The sequence below is a fragment of the Castor canadensis genome, chromosome 8 (genome assembly GCF_047511655.1).
Source record: "Castor canadensis chromosome 8, mCasCan1.hap1v2, whole genome shotgun sequence".
NCBI lineage: Eukaryota > Metazoa > Chordata > Mammalia > Rodentia > Castoridae > Castor > Castor canadensis.
Window position 1 is genome coordinate 17,537,906 of NC_133393.1, and position 20,425 is coordinate 17,558,330.

A 20,425-nucleotide genomic window follows, 5' to 3' on the forward strand; every position below is an offset into this window, starting at 1 on the left:
ATTAGCAACTGGGAGCTATTACTAATAAAGTAGCTTTGAAAACTGAAACAAAATTTATCAGATCGACTACAACGCTGAAAGAAAAATCAGTAATATAGTTGAATTTTTACCTCTCACAATTACTATAGTAGAAACAGTAATTGTTGCTTGGCCATGACCAAAAATTAGAAAGAAATGTCTGCCGGCTAAGTTTTGGATGCGAATGGAGAAATACTAGTTGTCTTTTTTTTAATGTAAACTCTAACAAGTAAGCATATAAAAATAACTTATAAGATATCTATATGCTATCGAACCCAGGAAGGCTCAGAAGGACCATGTCCTAACGATGACTCTACAGATGTTTAGACTCTCTCACTCTCTTCCTTCTTGAGCTGTTTTCCTGTGCTGGGCTGATTCGGGTCAGCAGTGGTTTGGGTGGGACTGCTGAGAACTGGTTTGACATGGCGGGCTTGCTGCTGTCCCCAGTGAGCCACCCCTCTGCTGACCTCCAGGGTCAACTGGATCATGCGATTGATGGCTTGCTGAATGTCATCCAGGCTAGGCACCATCACCTGTGGAAAGAAGAGGCCAGTGACAACCCAGCAAGCGCACACTGCCTACCGCCATTCCTTACTGAAAGGGGGCCGCAGATTCAGGAGAGGGAGGTAGGGGGAGGGAGCAGCTCAGGCTTCCTTGACCTTGGAGTTTTCCCATTCTATCCATTCCTGTGGGCCCAAAGGTCAAACGTAGTTCTGATCACGCTTTCCCTGTGATGATGCCTGCCTGCATGGTGGAAAACTGTCCATGATGTGTGGAATGTCCATGAAGCAAAGTAACTGAAGCAGCTGTGTTGCCAACATCTGACCTGGCTCCTTTCAAATAAGCTAAGAAGCTACCCTTCCAAAGGCCAGACCATGCAAACATGGTGTTAGGCGGGTCACAGGTTGTCCCTGCCCAGCACATGTGCCAGCTTCGTATCTGGAGGTCCAGATACCAAGAAGAAGGCAGGGTTGTTGTAGAGAGAAGTGCCCTGGGAAGGCTCAGGGACTCCACGATTCGCAGACCACCACTCACTCCTGCTTTCTTTCTGTTCTGCCACCTTAAATAGGCTGTCTCACTGGTGGAGGAAGGGTAGGGATTTAAGACTTCTTTTGATGATTTTATTTTAATGTAAGAAGTGAGAAAAAGCAGTTACTGGTGGCTCTGGCCTGTAATCCTAGCTACCTGGTAGGATGAGATCAGAAGGATCACAGTTCAAAGCCAACCCAGGGAAATAGTTCAAGAGACCCCCATCTCCAAAATAACCAGAGCAAAAATGGACTGGAGGCTCAAGCAGTAGAGCGCCTGCTTCATAAGCATGTGCTCGACACCTGAGTCCCACTTAAAAAAAAAAAAAAGAAAGAAAGAAAAGAAAAAGCAGGCAGAACAGGTACTTAATGTGTGCAACAGCTTTCAGTATACCATGAGTTATGCAGGAAGTTCTGTTTTTATTTATTGTATTTTTGCAGTGCTAAGGATCAAATTCAGGGCCTCAAGAATACCACTAAGCTATACCCCTAATCCAGAAGTAAGTTTCTAGTAACAGACATAAATGATAACATTTATATGTTAAACATTAAAAGTTAAAAAATACACAGGACCAAGATGTTGCTCCAAATGAGAGTTCAATTTTGATGCTACACTTTCATTTTCTGCAGTGCTGGGGCTGGAACCCAGAGCCTTGTGCCAGATAGTGCTCTACCTAATACTCTTATATTACCCAAGTATTATTATCTTATGATACTCACCACATTAGGTATTGCAAGATGCACTTCCGTTTTTATGAAGGAAATAATGTCCTCTGGCCGCTTCCGTCCATACTGGCTGTAAGAAGACGGACATTTTAGCTGATGAGCCTTAGCCTAAAAATGTCACCAAAACTCTATTATGATGAAGTCTCCATCCTAAAAATAAAGGCTGTTTTTAAAATATCGAATCACACCAAAAGAATGTTACTTATAATGGAACCATAAGTTGCCTAGAACTAAGAAAACACAATGACTCAATGTTCTCAGAAGTAAAATATCAACATCACAAACGCATCTCAGTATTTGCATGTTGCTTCTTCTCAGTAGTGACTACTTAATGATGTTTACCAAAGGCGTTATTTGTTGTCAGCATTGTCACAATGAAGGAGATCACCGATAAAAAGCATACACTTCATATACTTTTTAATATACACTTTTCTACAAGATTTAACAGGAGATTTCTAGTGAAAATCTTCCAAAAACTGCCTTTTAAACAGTATCACGAACACACAGACATACAGACGTGAGTCCAGTAATGAAGGAAACACAGAGAGTAGCAAATGAATTTGCCTTTCTCCCTTGGCCTTGACCTCTATCCCTATCCTAGACAAAAATTACAAAACATCTCTTTCTCTGGGATGCCAGAAATGCTATCACTACTGGGAAAAAAACAAACATAAACAAACACACCTCTCTATATAAGTACAAGCAATTGGGGGGAAAGGGGCACACTAACAAGAAAAATAAGGACATCACAGTTCAGTGAGACACCAGTGGCTCACCTCTGTAATCTTAGCATTCTGTGCGGTTTAACCCAGGTTCAGCCTGGGCTAAAAAGCTTGTGAGACCCATGTTTGCAGAAAAAAGCTGGGTATGGAGAGAGGATCACAGTCTAGGCTGGCCTGGGCAAGAGGTGAGACCCTGTCTCCAAAATAACTAAAGCAAAAAGAGCTGGAGGCGTGCCTCAAGTGGTAGAGTGCCTGCCTACCAAGTTCACAGTCCTTTTTAACTAAAGAGAAGGAAACCAAAAACAAAGAAAAGATAAGTGAGAGGGGGGTGCAACTCAGTTATCTGCACATGAGCACTGCAAAAAATAAATAAATAAATAAGTAACATTTATTGAATGCTTAACGTATGCCGGGCACTTCCCACAAATTCATGCCTGTGCCGACTGTTTCTGTTCCACAGATGAGGCAACCAAGCCAGGGAGAGGCCAAGGGACTTCCGAGGGTCACTCAGCTCAGAGACACACCACTACTTGATCCAGTGCTCGATCCTACACAGTTGTGGTAAATTACAGCAACCTCTCCCTTCATCTTAAGAACAGACTTTTTTCTCACCTTGAAAAATTCTCAGTTTGACCACCAGGATTCATGGGGGAAAATTTGTGAATTTCAAGAATAAAGTAAAAATTCTGTAAGCACGAGAACAATCACACGAGTTGCTATTCAGAAAGGAAAGTGGGATTATGGTAGGACTCTTGCCTGCAAACTGAACCCAAAGAAGCCGAAGGTGCAGCACTTTTGAGCGTGGGAGAAAGGGATCATGACACAGAAAACCAGCCAACGGCATGGAGAAAGATGTTTTCCACGAGCAAGGATTCTGAGTGCCATCCCTCAGTGTATGCCTCTCCAAAAAATGATTTAAGTACTGCAGAACTTGTAAATCAACATGAGTTCATTCTTCAGAAGCACGTCTTCTATCAAACACATCGCAATCATAGGAAGAACACAAAGGACGTGAGAATGTTCAAATACAAGACAAGAAAGCATCAGAAATGGCCCAGAAACACAAGAACAGCCTGGCCAGGGCTCTGGTCCGGAAGCAGGTGGTGACGGAAGCGAGGATGGCTTTTGCAGAATACAGGGCCTGGCAGAAGCCCATGAGAAATAGGGGCCTCAGCCAAGCTCCCTGCTTAATGTCAGAGCTAACATGATGCTTTCCCCCTCCCCGGGTAAAAACAGCAAGAACATCTACCAACCTCACACCGGCAGCCACAGCTTTATGAAAGCAGCACACCCACAGCTTCCCCGGTAAACTGGCCCACCTGAGCTCCTGCCTGAGCCGACCATCCCCCAGTGCCCCTCCAGGGGACAGGAACTGACTGCAATCAAGACCTGGTCCTGGACTCAACATTCCAAGGGTCATTTGGGGACAAAAGTGCAGCTCCTGCACAGGGAGGGAGGGAAGAGAAAAGCAGAAGGAAAAAGCACAGTTCGTGCTCAATGAGAACACGATCACTAAAATCCCAGAAGGCATAAAGAAGCCTGAGGGCAAAGAGCAGAAAGCAAAAGAAACCAAAACCGGAAACAGAAGCTCCCTCCAAATTTAACACATAGAAGTACAAAACCCTACAACCAGCAATTGAAAATGCTCAAAGAAATACAGGCTAAGAAAAACTTAAAAATAGAGAAACTGCTAAACTTATAAGGCAGAAATGATACAGTATCTGAAGGATAAAGGGGGAAATGCTTGTATCTATTTGCTTCCTTATTTGCTTTGTGGTGCTAGGGACTGAACCCATGACCGCACATAGACTAGGCAAGTGCTCCATCACTGAGCTACACTCCCATTCCCAAGAGCACTTATTTATGTATTTAAGATGCAGATGATATAGTCTTTAAAACAGAAATAGAGATACTTGCCCATAATGTAGCCCAGAAAGGCAAAAAATTAAGTATATAACAGTAGTGAGAGAGGAAGGACAGACCAAGAGGCTCCAACACATGAGAGAACCATGTGTCCACTGGGCCCAGGAAAATCCAGGTTGACTGTATCCTAGTACCTCATCTGGATAGCGCCCGCTCACTCATAAAAGTGTCCTAGCTGAAAGAATAAATTACAGAGTCATTCTATTCCGTATTCAGCTAATAGGAGTTCTAGAACAAAGTGATGAAGGAATATCCTAGATGTTAAAACTGAAGAGGAAATTGTTCAGGTTTTTCTAGAAATAAGGAAAAACAATAAACCTTCAAATCAGATTGAATAAAAGGTGCACTCTGAGAACAAAGCAGAATTAAATATAGACAAATCCATATCCAGTTAAGCAAAAAGTATGAGACCCTAACTGAAAAATAACCTAAAGCAAAAAAGGTTAGAGGCCAGGTTCAAGTGGTACAGCACCTGCCTAGAAAGCTCAGAGCCCTGAATTCAAACCCCAGTATGGCATACACAAGAGACATAAAAATCACAAATCACTTAGAAAAAGACTGATAAGTTTGAATATTTTTGAAACTGGCAAAGAAAAAGTGGAAATAAAGAAAATTAAAAGATAAGGTATAACCAAGAAAAGGTATTTGCTGTATTATCATCAACAAAGAAATAATAATGTGTGTGACTTAAACCCACACATTTAAGGAAAGACGACAAATGGCCCATAAACACATGCAAATACACTCCATCTCATCAGTAAGCAGGAAAACAAGAATTTCAATCTCAATGAGAATGAGAGACTATTTCAAATCCCTCTGTGTTAGCAATCATTTTTTAATTGGATAATACTGTTCGCAAGGATGAGGAGCCACAGGCTCCCCTGTGCAAGTCATTGCTTGATGAAATGAGGCATGACCATACACTGGTACCCACCAAATTCACTCTCAGCCAATGCAGCAGGACACAGTACAAGGAATTCTCACAGAGGATTATTCACAATAGCACAAACTGGAAATGACCTGACAACCATCACCAGTGGAACAGAGGTACAGAATGTGTGTACTCCAACTACACAGCAGTGAAAATAAGCTAGCAATGTGGATGAATCTTAAAAACAAAGTATTGAGTACAGTGCAAATACAGGCAAAATTAAATCATGTATAGATTATGGGTACAAACACATAGTAAGCAATAAGGAAAAACCAAGGCGATGATGAACTCCAAGTTCAGGACAGTAGTTACCTTCGAAGGAGCAGGGAGACCAGTCAGGGACTGGCAGTCTTCATCTTGGTCTGGATGCTGGGAACCCGGTTGTTCATTTGAAGTATAGGTTTTGTTTCATTTTATTTATTTATTTATTTTAGTATTAGGATTTAAATTCAGGGCCTCAGGCTTGCTAGGCAGCTCTACCACTTAAGTCATACCTCTAGACCTTTTCTTGATTTACTTATTTTTCAGGTAGGATCTCACATTTTTTCCCAGGGCTGGCCTCTTACCCATGCTTCCCGCATAGGCAGGATTACAGACATGAGCTATCACACCTGGCTTATTGAGATGGGGTGTTGCTAACTTTTTTACCCAGGTTGACCTCTGCTCAATTTCCACCTCCCAAGTAGCTGGGATTACAGGTATGAGCCACTGTTCTTGCAGTATTATACAAATGTTTTCCGATAGCCTTTTAATGAATGTATATTTTAAATTGTATCATTTTCTAAAACTAACAAATTAATTAAAACTAACAAATTATTAGAGTTTGTCCAGGTATTCCGAGTTATATTTAGTAATTTTCCACTTGCCTTGTAACAAATATTCTCTTTTTCATTGTATCCAGAGACAAGCGTGTAGCTTTTTGAAGACTGTCTAGTAATTGATGAGAGAAAAAGGCATAGACTTCTTTGCATTCCTGTAATAAGAAACCATAAGTTGGTACCCAGACATGAACCTCTAACATCCCCCAAAGCAATGACCTAATATTAAACGTGAATGTGAAAGGTAACAAATAGTAAACGCTACAATCTCAGTAGCGTTTATTAAATCCTAGATTATTTGTCTGGGTTTCTTTAGGTAAACAACAGCATATGAAAACTGTGGTCGTAAGTTATGGAAACAGCCAAGATGCCCCACCACCAACGAATGGATTAAGAAAATGTGGTATCTATACACAATGGAATTTTATGCAGCCATGAAGAAGAACGAAATGTTATCATTCGCTGGTAAATGGATGGAATTGGAGAACATCATTCTGAGTGAGGTTAGCCTGGCCCAAAAGACCAAAAATCGTATGTTCTCCCTCATATGTGGACATTAGATCAAGGGCAAACACAACAAGGGGATTGGACTTTGAGCACATGATAAAAGCAAGAGCACACAAGGGAGGGGTGAGGATAGGTAAGACACCTAAAAAATTAGCTAGCATTTGCTGCCCTCAATGCAGAGAAACTAAAGCAGATACCTTAAAAGCAACTGAGGCCAATAGGAAAAGGGGACCAGGAGCTAGAGAAAAGGTTAGATCAAAAAGAATTAACCTAGAAGGTAACACACACGCACAGGAAATTAATGTGAGTCAACTCCCTGTATAGCTATCCTTATCTCAACCAGCAAAAACCCTTGTTCCTTCCTATTACTGCTTATACTCTCTCTTCAACAAAATTAGAAATAAGGGCAAAATAGTTTCTGCTGGGTATTGAGGGGGTGGGGGGGAGAGGGAGGGGGTGGAGTGGGTGGTAAGGGAGGGGGTGGGGGCAGGGGGAAGAAATGACCCAAGCCTTGTATGCACATATGAATAATAAAATTTAAAAAAGAAAAAAAAAAGAAAACTGTGGTTGTATAAACATCCAAGCAAACCAAGAGGACTTATTCAACAGCCAAAATCCAAAAACAGCATATGCAAAATAATCCAGGTTTGTTCAATATTCAATAATACATCAAAAAACATGAGGCATTTTAGGTGTGGGCCTTTCTCAATCTTAGGAGTATGATGAGCCTCCATCCTCAAAAAAGTAAGCATGGTGGACAAACATACTTTAAAATGCACAAGACCCAAAGCTTGGCACAGTAGTGCATGTTTGTAATTCCAGCAACTCCGAAGGCAGAAGCAGGAGGATTGAGTTTGAAGCCAGCCCAGGCAAAGGTTGTAAGACCCTGTCTCAGAAAACAAAATAAAAACAAAAGGTTTAGAGGTATAGTTCAGGTGGCACAACAATTGCCTAGCATGTATAAGGCCATCAGTTCACGGCTCGATACAAAATAATAACAATAGAAGACCCAAATATATAGATGAACCTTCTAATTCCTGGGACCAGGACTTGACCCTTTATCCACATCCTTCCTTCCCTTGGGAGGAGGAGTAGCCAAGGGTATTGGTCATGGCACAGGACAGACACTAGCTTGGGCAGGCAAGAGTCCACCCTGCCTTTTTTTTCAATGATAGGGATGGAACCATGCCAGGCACCACTGAGCCATGTGTCAGTCCCTGATACCACAACCCCTTGCACGATGAGTCACACATTTAGGGCCCTGCTGCTCCTCACTGCTCTAAGACTGGTGGGAAAGCCAGGTTGAGTCAGAATTTTCAGAACAAAGAAGAATATCAACCTTTTCCATGTGGTCAGGGCTGATGAATTACCAAGCTACAACACAGGCACAATCAGACTGTGATCTTAGAGAGACCATGGTGGCAATGATGTGGGGGTGGATTTGACAGGAGAGGTGACTGCCCTAATGCCTCTCCAACTGACTCCCCCAACTGGAGAGGACATAATGGTGCTGGGTCCTGCTCCAAGGACCCCAACATTGCCAAAAGGGAATGCAGTTGCAAGAGAGGGTCTGACAAGATCGCAGGTACGTCCTCTCCAGCTGACTTCCCCACAGTTCTCTGTGGCTCTCCTGGGTGTGGTACTGAGAGGTCTAAGACTACAAGCTACACTCTGCAAAAAAAAAGCTTTTCCCAATCAACTGGTAATGTCACCCTTGAGCAAGAAGGTGGAAATAGAATAAATGTGTGCTGTTTATTTCCAAAACTGTATTCAAGTATGTAAAAGTGAGTAAAACAAAGAAAGAATGAAAAGAAAGTAAGCATAATGGATTCAAAGAAAACTGACAGGAGGAAGCAGGGTATAGTGGTGCAAACCTGTAGTCCCAGCTACTCAGGAGGCAGAGGTAGGAGGATCAGGATCCAAGGCCAGCCCAAAGCACAAGACCCTATCTGAAAAACAAACCAAAAGAGAAAAAGCAAAAGGACTGGAGTGGGGCTCAAGTAGTAGAATACTTGCCTAGTAAGCACAAAGCCCTGGGACCCCAGTAGCTCGAAGAAAAAGAAAAAAGACAAAAGAAAGAAAACTGACAGAAGAAGAAACCAGGGATTTCTGCATTCAGAGTTGATGCACGACCAACAGGACAGCAAAACCCCATGCCTCCTTCCCCACCTTCATGTTCAACTCATTCCAACACTGTGAAAATCTGCCCACCCTGAGTCTCTAGTTAAAACTGCAGGACCCCAAAACAATGGGAGTCGGGACTGCGGTGTAGATAACTCTATTAAACATCACAGCAAAGTCAAACACATTAGTGCACCATCCCAGAAGTCACATTAACTGTATAAGGAAACAAGGCAGTCACAATCAAAGGAGATACTGCAAACAACAGAATCACATCACAGGCTGATCATACCAGGAAAAGCTGTAAACATGGCTCGATCGTGCCTGATCCTGCAGTATAACATTGGAAATTATACTTTAGGAATCCTATTACAAATTAGACAGGCTGGTGGCTGACCTGCCTAGAAGAAATCCCATGGGGTAATCAACAGCCCTGGGAGTCATGGGTCCAGAAAACTACATGAAGGCAGAAGCAGGAGGATTGAGAATTTGAAGCACACACCTTTTTAAACTCATCTTCTTTGTCATTAGTGTCAGCAGCCTTCTCAACCTCAACGTCATAGTCAACGCTATCACCCTCTTCCGTTTCGCTTCCAAAAACGACATGTTTCGGCTGTTCCACTAACAGAAGACAAAACAAAACACAACACTTGATTTTTCAGGATTAAGTTTATCCTATATGGCCAACCCTTCTTATTAGGAAGCTCACGGTTTTTTGGGGTTTTTTTTGTTTTTCAATAAACAAAAAGATCTTTATTAAAACATTTACACTTAGGGAAGAAAGAGGTATTTGCATCATACGTGGAATGTTGAAGAAACAGTTAAAATAATGACTCTGAGCACAGCTGGGGCTGGTTCAGCTGGGGCTGGTTCAGACTCTGCCTGAGATACAGAGTCTCTCAAGTACCGGACGGAGCATCCAGTAAGCTCACTCCCCACTCGCCTCACTTATCTCTGTGACAATGTCTATCAGGCTCTGGAGCCCAAAGATACAGCCAGCATCCTGGTCCTCATGCACCACAGTGTCCTCGCCATACAGCCTCCAGGTAGTGTGTGCAAAGTCGATCACATGCACGTCCACTGAGCTGGCACCAATGGGCTTGTAGGAATAGGCACCAGCATTCTCATCAGCCGATTCCCCTGACAGGTCCTCCAAGTCTTCAGCATCCGAGTCCAGGGCCACTTCAGGCCACTCCTTGCCATCACAGATAAGCAGCAGGGGTTCGAGTGGAAACGGTAGGACTCCTGTCACTCCAGCACTGCTTCCAGCTTAGCCGGCTTCTTGAGCACAGGGCCCAGGAGCTCACAGTGCAGGTACCGCCCATTGCAGAACTAGAAAAGCGCCTCCTTGAAGCCCTGCACTGACAGCTTCTGCCCATGGTACTTGTTCGTGAACATGAGCTGCCCAGTGCCTGCCTGGTGCAGCTGCATGCCACACACACACACACACACACACACACACACACACACTGCTCACATTTTTGGATCTGCTTGGCTGCTTTCTCTTCTGAAGCATCATCGCCATGCTGGCGTGTGCCCATCTTGAGGTCCAGGACACAAGGCACCTCACAGAAGGAAGTTAGGGTCTCCAAAAAGATAAATTTGTACTGGTTCCAATGCTTTGCATTCTCCTTCATTCTCTGTAACTGGTGTTGGTGACATTTCATGCTTCAAGGGTTATAATGTTTAAGCTGGGAACTTAGATTCCCCTTTTTTTCTACACTGTAGTATAAGACTTCAAATTTCTTTTAGCCACTCAATTTCTTCTTCTAGCTTATGGCTCTTCATCTTCTCCTCTTTCTGGTGCTGGGGCACCCAATCCTTGGGGGGTCTTTTCCATTTCTAGATCGTGATGCTTTTTGTTTGTCCACCTCATGAGCTTATTTTTTGGTTCACAGTCTGAATTATCTACAATATCTATAGAACCATGGTCCCCTTTTAATGGAGATGATATTAAACAGAAGTTTTTGGATCACAGTCTGAATTATCTACAATATCCACAGAACCATGGTCCCCCCCTTTTAATGGATTTGCTATTAAACACAAGTTCCTGTCTTCATTTTCTTCAAAGTGTACACATACCACACTTTGTACTGGGTAATGAATTTGCATATCTCGGCTGGGAGGGTCTCATAGAACTGGTTCCAGGGCACCTCCCTTGATACCAGGGGCTTTCATATGGTCGTTTCATTGAAGCGGAGAACGTATGAGTGCCCCCCAACCTGGTGGACAAAAGGCTCCAGCAGGACACACTGCTGAGGGGCTCCACATCCATGGCCCTGAAGACTGAGCTCATCCTCAGGACACAGGTGGCAGGGAGAAAGCAGTGGGGTCCAGCAGCCAGTGAATCCTCTGTCTGCTGTCTTTGTGTTTGTCTGTCGGAAGCTCATTTTTGAAAAGTTTTTATTTTAAAAACTTTAAGAAAAAATTTTTACATATTTTACATTTTGGGGGGTTTTTTCATTAGTTCCTGTAGGAGTCATCCATGAAATCAATTTAAATCACCCATCTCAACAGAATGGTCATTCTACTAAGAAATACATTCTGTCTATATACTCAGTCTTAAGTATCTAGAATTAAGAAAATTTTAAGAAGGTTTCAATCTTACCTAAGTTGTCTGTTTACCTGTTGAGTTTTCTGACTTTCTGCACTAAGATTTTCAGGTCTCATGATGAGAACTAATTAAGTGAAAACTCTAAGGAAAGAGACATGCTTGCGTGCTCACTTTAGGCTCAGAGCCTTCATGCTCAGTGTTGTTGGCATCCGGGCTGCACAATTCTTTGTTACTTGGGCTGTCCTGCAGGATGTCCTCCAGCGTCCCTGGCCCCTACACACTAGAAGACAGAAGTAACTCTCTACACCTATACTGAGTGACAACAGAAAGTGTCTCTAGACTTTGCCAAATGTCCTTCCCCAGGCCCACTGAGAACCACTGCTCTAGGCACAGATTTCTCTCTCTCTCTCTCTCTCTCTCTCTCTCTCTCTCTCTCTCTCTTTACCTGCTTCACTGGAAAGCTCTCACTCACTCCTCCAAAAGGCAGCTCCCCACAGATGCATTAGTTCAAGTATGCTGGTGACCAGCTAACTGAGCTCGCCCCTCCTAAGCAAAGCCACTTTTCCTTGGAAACTCCCTCAATGCCAACTTGGCAGGGCATCCCTTGTCCACTCAGTGGCTTTCTCACACAAAGCCAGCCTCACACTGTGCCCCTGAACAGGGGACAGCAGGAACAGCAGGTATTTGGGCAAACAGCACTCATGTTTGACACTTGTAAAACCTCCAAATACAAATTTCTACCTGATCAGCTCTTACCTACAGCTTGAAAACAAAAATTTTAGAATGAACCAAGTCTTTCCCTTAAATGTACGCAAAGATTCTTTTTTGTGTGTGGAGGGGGGGGTATTTTTATTTTTTCATTTATTTATTTTTTATTATTCATTTATTCACATGTGCATACATTGTTTGGGTCATTTCTCCCCCCTCCCCCTCCCCCATCCTCTCCCCCTTTCTCCCCTCAGTTCCAGGCATGTCCTGTTCTGCCTTTATCACTAGTTTTGTTGAAGAAAAGAGACAAGCATAATAAGGAAGACAAAATGTTTTTGCTAGTTAAGGATAGCCATACAGAAATATTCCTAGCATTGCTTTCGTGTACACGTGTTATGACCCATGTTGATTCATCTCTAACTGATCTTTACCCCGGTTACTGATGCCCTTCTCATGATAACCTCTGTCATTTTAAGGTTTCTGTATTAGCTCCTCTGGAGTGGGGACATCAAACGCTTTCATGTTTTGGGTTTTCTACCTATTTTTATAGACAACGATTCTAAATATCTCTGCCAGGACAATCTAAGCAAAACTAAAAGTCCCATGTATATAAATCTAGGAAGCCGAAAACCCCCTTTTGGAAGTCTTTTCTAAAAATTCCCCACCCCTAATGAACAGGATTTGAATTCAGCAGCTTATCTCTGAGGCTTATAAATGTACTTACCGAAATTATTAGAACCTTATGAAAAAATGAGATTCTGAAATTGGGGGAACAGGAAATACAAAAGGTTCAAAATCATTCCAATCTCCTTAAATAACCCAGGCGCTCTGTCATCCAGATTTGCTTCAGCAGACTGCTGCTATGAGGAAGTTTATTGCCACTCAAGCAAATCAACCCAGGGTGAGAAGGGCTGGGCAGAGCCGAGTTAGAGTTAAGACATAGAGCTTTTTAGGTCATCTTCCTTTATTCAAGGGTTGGGGAGGGACAGGCACTGTGGTGTGATCCTTGCTTCCTTAGAAGTACACTGGTCATCGAGGCCCTACTCACCTTGGAAGGAATACACAGCTCATTCCATTCAGAGAAGGGTCTAGAGCGTGTGGGAGATGTCTCAAAACTCACTCTCTCCCATATCAGGCTTTCCAGATTCATCAAAATTATAGCTTTTACTCTTTCCTGGTTTACTTTAAGAAAAAAGAAGTAGGCTGGGGGCATGGCTTAAGTGGTGAAAGCGGCCTGCCCAGCAAGTTTGAGGTCCTGAATTCAAATTCCAGTACCACAAAAAAAAAAAGGAGGAGGAAGAGGAGGAGAAGGAGGAGGAGGAGGAACAGGAGGAAAGAAGAGAAGAGGAGGAGGAGGAAAGGAAGACGAGGAAGAGGAGAAGAGGGAGAAGAGGAGAGGATGAGGGGAAAAGGAGGAGGAAGAGGGGAAGGAGGAGCAGTAGGGGAAGAGGAAGAGGAGGAAGAGAAGGGGAAGAGGAGGAAGAAGAGAAGGAGAAGAAGGGGAGGAGAGGAGGAGGAGGACAGGAGGAGGGGAGGAGGACAAGAGGGGGAAGGAGGAAGAGAAGGAGAGGGAGGAGGAAGAGGAAGGGGCGGAGGGGAGGAGGAGGGGGAGGAGGAGGAGAAGGAGAGGAAGGGGGAAGAGGAAGAAGAGGAGGAGGAATAGAAGGAGGAGAAGGGGAGGAGAGGAGAAGGAGGATAGGAGGAGGGGAGGAGGAGGAAGAGGAGGAGGAAGAGGAGGTGGTGAGGAGGGCAAGGAACAGGAGGGAGAAAGAGGAAGAAGAGGAGGGGGAGGAGGAGGAAAGGAGGAGGAGGAGAAAATTAATCAAATGGTGAAAATATAACATAGCAGGCATGAGACCACCATCTATAGAAAAGCCTGTTCATAAGGCTGGCCCTTGGTTGGCATCCAGAACTGGGATTTCAGAAGGATCTTCACTATTCTCCAACTGACAAAAAGAATTCACTGGGCCTAACCCGTACAAACAGACAGTTATTTTCAGTTTATGTTGAACACCTGCTTTCCTTCTGGGAGTCTGAAGTATTGCTCTCTGCTAAGCAGAAAGTGCCCCCATGAGAACATGCCTATAGCTCTCGTGACTCAAACATTAATTAGGAAAATTACCTGGCAGCTTTTTTCCTGTTTTCCCAGTGTACTTAACTTCATAAATTTGCTCAAATATTAATATCAGTTCTCTGACAGCTTCTTCCACATGCTTACTTTTGTGGTTTAGAATATCAGCCCATTCTTTTGTGTATGTCTATTAAATAAAGAAATGCTTATTAATTTTCACATACCTTCAAATTATTAATATGACCTTAATCTATTAAACTATAATTTATTTCACCTGAAAATAACCAGAGGGGCTAGGGTAGCCAACTCAGTGGCAGAACGCTTGCCTAGCATGCCGGAGGCCATGGGTTCCATCCCTGCACAGCCATCAATCAATCAGTCAAGAAATCAATAAGAGGTGGTTGCTAATGGCACAATGCTTCAGATTCGAATTGCCAATGGACAAAAAGCACAGTTGCAAGGGCTCAAGAAAAGCAGAGAAGAAAAAGAAAAATCTAACCTTTGACCTATATCTCACTCTATCATAGAGATAGAAAGATGTCAAAAGTTGAAATTGAGATGAGGTTTCATTTATTTGGTACTGGAGTTTGAACTCAGGGCCTTGTACTTGACAGGCAAGTGCTCTGTCACTCAAGCCAGGCCTCCAGCCCTTTTTGTTTTATGTTATTTTTCAGATAGGGCCTCATGATTTTTGTCCAGGCCTGACTCAGACTGCATTTCTCCCTACCTATGCCTCATGCATAGCTGATATTACAGTATGCACACCCATGCTGATTTTTTTGTTGAGATGAGGTATCGCTATCTCTCTCCCTCCCACATGGCTGGCTTCGAACTGAGATCCTCTCAATCTCTACCTCCCTAGTAGCTGGGATTATAGATGTGAGCCACTATGCCCAGAAAGACACAGTTTTAAAAGAGGACAGTCCAAAGTGCTGCTTTGAAATTTAAATGAGATAAAGTTTTTCATTGAACATGGTGCTGCATGTCGGCATCCCATGTAAGACTACTTTGTGTGTATTATTTAATTTATTTAATTTAATAGCATATCCTTGAGATAATTAAGACTATGATCCCCATTTCACAGATCAGAAAACCAAGGCTCTGAAAAGGTAAGAGATTCATCTAGGACACAGTAGTTGGTAAAAATCAGGGCTTGAGTCAGCTTTGTGTGATTCTAAAAACTTGTGCTTTGCCTTTCTGACCATTTCCAATAGTTAGCAAAGGCTTTAGGAAGAAGTCGAGTGCTGGTCAAGTTCAGAAAAGAAAACTGGCTTAAAAAATTGAGGAGGTCTTCAAACACATCCAACAGCACCCAGGCATTTCAGAAACAGTAAATGTGAACAGACAACCTGGGCTTCAAAACCACATCTGAGAAGGAAACTGAGACTCTTCATAAAAACTCTCTCCAGACAAGCACAAGGTCCCACAGTCCCCTGTTCTGCTCCCTCGTCTTCCTTTCTTGGCTACTTAACCTGTATCTGGACCTCTACTCAGCTTTGATAGTACGGGGAAAATGGTGTTCCTCCTCCTACCCAAAGACATTCTCTGGTCCTCTCCATCCCCACTACTGTTCTGACCTTGCTTCATCATTCATCCCTTCCCTTTTAGTTTAGTCAACAAAGTGCTAAACACTGGAATGGCGATAGTGGCAAAGGACACAAGAGGACACTTCCAGCTGATCATAGTAGACTGGAAACGTGTTTATATGCACTCCCTGCTAGGAAAACCCCTTAGAAAGGAACCAGATACTACTACTTAAATTGGCAGATTGAGCAGGTTTCTCTTAGCATTCCCCCAAAGTCTCCAGAATCCTCAACTACTGAAAAACAGTAATCTTAAAAAAAAAAAAATGCCATAAGAACAAATGGGAGAATGCCACATAAATTCTTCTGGAAAATGTTTGTAATACTACATAATAACAAAGCTACTAGGACCCATCAGTTGGTGCAGGACATCTGATGATCCACTTCCAAAGAATGAAATTGGATTCTTTCTTTGCCCTATTCAAAAAATTAACTTAAAGGGCAAAACTGAAGAGCTAAAACTAAAGAATCCTTGGAAGAAAACACAGGCAAAATCCTCATGACCTTGTATTAGGCAAAGTGTTTTTTAGCTTTGACACCAAAGACAGAGAGCAACCAAAGAAAAAACAGATAAAATGGACTTCATGAAATTAAAAACATTTGTGCTTCAAAAAACACCACGAAGAAGTGGGTAAAGGAACAAGGGAAGGGGTAAATGTGTTCAAAGTATATGTGCTTATGGAATTATCACAATGAAGCCCCCTTGTACTATCAATGTTTGCTAACTAAAATAAAATTAAAAATTTTAAAACACCATAGAGAAAGTGAAAGGACAAGCCACAGAATGGGAGAACATTTTTGTAATTCATATATCTGCTAAAGGGTGTGTATCCACAAAGAACCATTACAATTCAAAAATAAAAAGACCATCCAACTTAAAAATGAGCAAAGGGTCTGAATAAATATTTCTGAAGAAAATATACAAAAAGGTTACCAATGTAGAGCACATGGGTGCTCAGAATTGGGACTCACTTCACACTCACTAGGATGGCTATGACCAAAATGACAAAGGGTAACAAGTGTCTGCAAGGATGTAGAGAAACTGGAACCCTCCTACACTGCAAATGACGCAGCCACTTTAGAAAACAGTTGTTTAAAAGGTTACATAGAGTGAACACATGACCCAGCAACTCCACTCCTATATATGTATTATATATATATATATATATATAAAACACATGCATTATATATATGATATATATATCCAAATGAAATGAAAACATTTGTCCATACAAAAATGTGTACACTTAATGTTCATGACAGCATAATCCATAACAGCCAAAATGTAGAAACAACCCAAAATACCCATCAAGGGATGAGTGAACAACTAAAATGTGGCATAACCATACAATACACTATTATTCACAAATAAAAATACATGGAGCTCTGATATATGTGACACTGAATGAACTTTGAAAACACTGTGCTAAACGAAAGGAGCCAGTTGCAAGACTCTATGTTGTACAATCAAGGTACAGGAAACATCCAGGACAGGCAAATCTGTAGGAGCTGATAGTAGACTAGTGGTTGCATTAGGGCTAGGCGAGTTGAGAGGAAATGTGGAATGACTAACTGCCAATGAGTACACACAGCGTTTCTTCTAGGGTGATGGTTGCTCACCTCTGGAGATAATAAAAACCACTGAGTTGTACCATTTAAATGTTTAGTTGCACAGCATGTGAATTTTACTTTCATAAAACTTAAAAAGATAATAATTGGTGCCAGAACGAATTTGAACCAGAAATTAGAGAAAGAAAAACGAATGGGTGGTGGAAAAGCAGCATGAATACGGATTTGGAGAAGTTCGGCTATGAAGGGGAAGTGAAGGGAGGCTTGGGAAGATTTTCGTTTTTGTTGACAGGGAAAAGATGATAGCATACTAGACTACTGGTGAAAGGGAACCAGAGGAGAGTGCCAAGGAGAAGATGTGAAAGAGAGAAAGGTCACCAAGAGGGGAGAAGACCTTGGATCTACAGCTTAGTTAGAAGACCTTGACTTTAAAGGTGGAAACTTTCTCCATGGAACCAGAAGGAAGGGAAGATGGATGCACAGGCAGTCAACAGTTGGCTCTGAAAGCCATATACGTGATTAATTTAGAAACAATCTCTGCCACTCGCTCAAGACTACTTGAAGGACACTTTCCCATTCACGTCCTTCCAGCCCATTCTCCACTCTCTTCTGTAAAGTGGAAAGCTAGCTCTTGGGACTCCCTTCTCTGGCTTCCAGTTGGGTTTGGCTCAATGAGGGCACCAGCAGAAGCTAGGAGAGTGGGAGGAGAGAGAGTTGGCAAACAGTGTGTGATGGTTAACAACTGCTTGACCCAAACTAACCTTAACGCCCAGAATTAGTGCAGTATAGGTCATGTTTCCAGGACTGATTTCTCCCCAGAGTGTTACCTGGTTTGCCCTGTCCTTACAAATCATCTTTTCCTTTACTACAATGATCCACCAGGGTAGGTGGTAGATTTGTGGGAAGGTAGTCCAAGGCTAGATCTTAGGTCACTCCAGGGCAAGTGACTGCAGCAGACTGATTGGCAAAGGCACTTTTCAAATTCAGCCTCCTATATCTTGGCTTACAGCATTAAAGCAGACCATTTATGTAATGGGAATAATTTCTTCTGCTGTCCCATCAACACAAATACCAGTCACACTCAGTGACTCTTAGGCAATCCCAATTTCCTTCCTTGTTGTGTCTATTTCTCTTTCTATACATATAAATTTCTTCATGTGTTCAAAACAAATTCTCTGTAGTAGTATGAACTTAGCAATTCATAGTGCCAACATAGTTATGAATGTACACTGCAAGAAGATGATTTCATTATAAATGGGACAGAAAGAAGGAAAATGATGCAGCCAGACTGCACCCGTGGAAAATGAGCCATCCTCAGATGTATCAAAAAGGACGCTAGCAAGACCACCCAAACCAGCAGAGTAGGTACAATGGAAGCACAAGGTAGGTGCAGGGGTGAAAAAAAGAGTTTAGTTCAAGGTACAAAGTGAGTGCTTTTACAAGAGATTGCATTACATGCCAGGCCTCGAAAATGAGTACACAGGGTTCCTGTCTTTATACTTTTGAGTTAACAGAGGGTGAATAGATATCCAAATAATTTCAATAAAATGCAGTGAAAGGAGGTAAGATATGTGCCATTGAGAGAGTCAACCTGGGGAGTTGTACAGTCAGACTTGGTGGCAATGTGGATGGATATGAACTGAGCCAAACATGGAAGCAGAGAGACCAGTTAGCTCACAACATACACTGCTAACCTCAAAATGAGCTTTGTGTGCCTGACCTAAGAAATGGGTAGGAGGTATGGAAAGGAAGAGATAAAGCAAGCAAGATCTGGGTAAGAGGCAAAACCTGGCGGGGCCTGAAGATGGCTAGATTTAGAGAATAGGAGTAAAGAAAGGTGATTATCAATTGAGTGACTTAAAGGGAAACTAGGTTGGAGTTAAAACCCTGAGGAAATTTCTATGACTCTGGGAGCATGCACAGAGGATGAAGAGCCATGGATCACTGGCAGAGCCCCAGCAAATTCTAGCATTAGGTTAAGGATATTGGTGAAATAATGGTCAGGCTATGGCCAAGGGCTGGAGCTGCTGGAGCCATGTAAGCCTTTGTTGCTGAGGATATCCACAAAAAGCCAACCCCCCCCCAAAAAAAATGCTACAAGACCAGATGCCTACTTTTAGAGTATCAATTCACATTTTAGTTTGTGACTCAGTATTTGGGGATTATAATGTAATAAATTAATGCATACCTCATTGAGGGTCAACATATCTTCTACTTTGGTAGCACCACTTTCAGGCAAGGAAATCAGCACAGTTTTGGCTATCTCCTTTAGAACTGTATCAATATGCATTTCACACAAGTCACTGACCTAACAATAAGAAAAAAAAATCCTTTAAACCAAAACAAACCCTCTTTTTCCCTTTAGTGCTAGCTTTTCGCCCAAAGTGTACTTGATTTATAAATTAATTTAGAGGACTAAACCTGGAAACTTGCATCCCCACTCAAGCATAATTTGGTGAAAATTTTAGGAATACATGTACAAAGAAAGCTTGACACGAAACTGAAGTTTTCTTTGTGTGTGTTGGGTATTTTCGAGATAGGGTCTCAAGAACTATTTGCCAGGGCTGGCTTTGAACCATGATCCTCCTGATCTCTACGTCCAAGTAGCTAGGATTATAGGTATGAGCCACCAGTGCCCAGCCTGAAGTTTTCTTAAGCAGCAAACGTGTGCCATAATCTCATGCTTTATCTCCTTTGATTTTTATTCCAGCAGATGAGACATTAATATCCCAGCTTTCTAGCTAAAGACACCAAGGCTCAGAAAAGTCAAGTAACTTACAAGAAACAGATAGCTAGAAATGGCAGAGAATCTACCCAGTTTTATCAGACTGCAAAGCCTCTGAGTTTGTCTATTATGTGTAATGCAAATGACAGATAGACTAGCACATTAAAAAGAAATGCACAGTCTATGCAGCAAACATGTCAGAAGTCAATGAACATTCTCCAATTACACTAATGCTTTGATTAGTTAATATTAGATGCCTAATATTAATATTTAGTCAGTCCACTCTGCCATCTTCAACATCTGCCAACATCCCATTTTGTAAACTGCAGTGTATCGAGTTGAAGCATCATTTTAACATATTGAAGGCAAAGTACGCATGGATGAGCACAAGGCCCAAGTCAGTAAAAGATGCATAAAACAC

General features: G+C 42.3%; 1 protein-coding gene and 1 pseudogene across 1 annotated transcript in view; both read right to left on the reverse strand.

The window, feature by feature from the left end:
* Positions 1 to 20,425, reverse strand: part of Dnah8 (dynein axonemal heavy chain 8) — a 343,384-nt gene that overhangs the window by 204,479 nt on the left and 118,480 nt on the right. Inside the window, exons 21-26 of the mRNA XM_074082285.1 lie at positions 19,468 to 19,587; positions 14,179 to 14,314; positions 9,297 to 9,415; positions 6,215 to 6,321; positions 1,767 to 1,842; positions 356 to 551 (exon numbers count right to left, since the gene is read on the reverse strand). Coding sequence (XP_073938386.1) covers positions 356 to 551; positions 1,767 to 1,842; positions 6,215 to 6,321; positions 9,297 to 9,415; positions 14,179 to 14,314; positions 19,468 to 19,587 — 754 coding nt within the window. The remainder of the gene's footprint in view (positions 1 to 355; positions 552 to 1,766; positions 1,843 to 6,214; positions 6,322 to 9,296; positions 9,416 to 14,178; positions 14,315 to 19,467; positions 19,588 to 20,425) is intronic.
* LOC109678883 (inositol hexakisphosphate kinase 2-like) lies at positions 9,723 to 11,090 on the reverse strand (annotated as a pseudogene).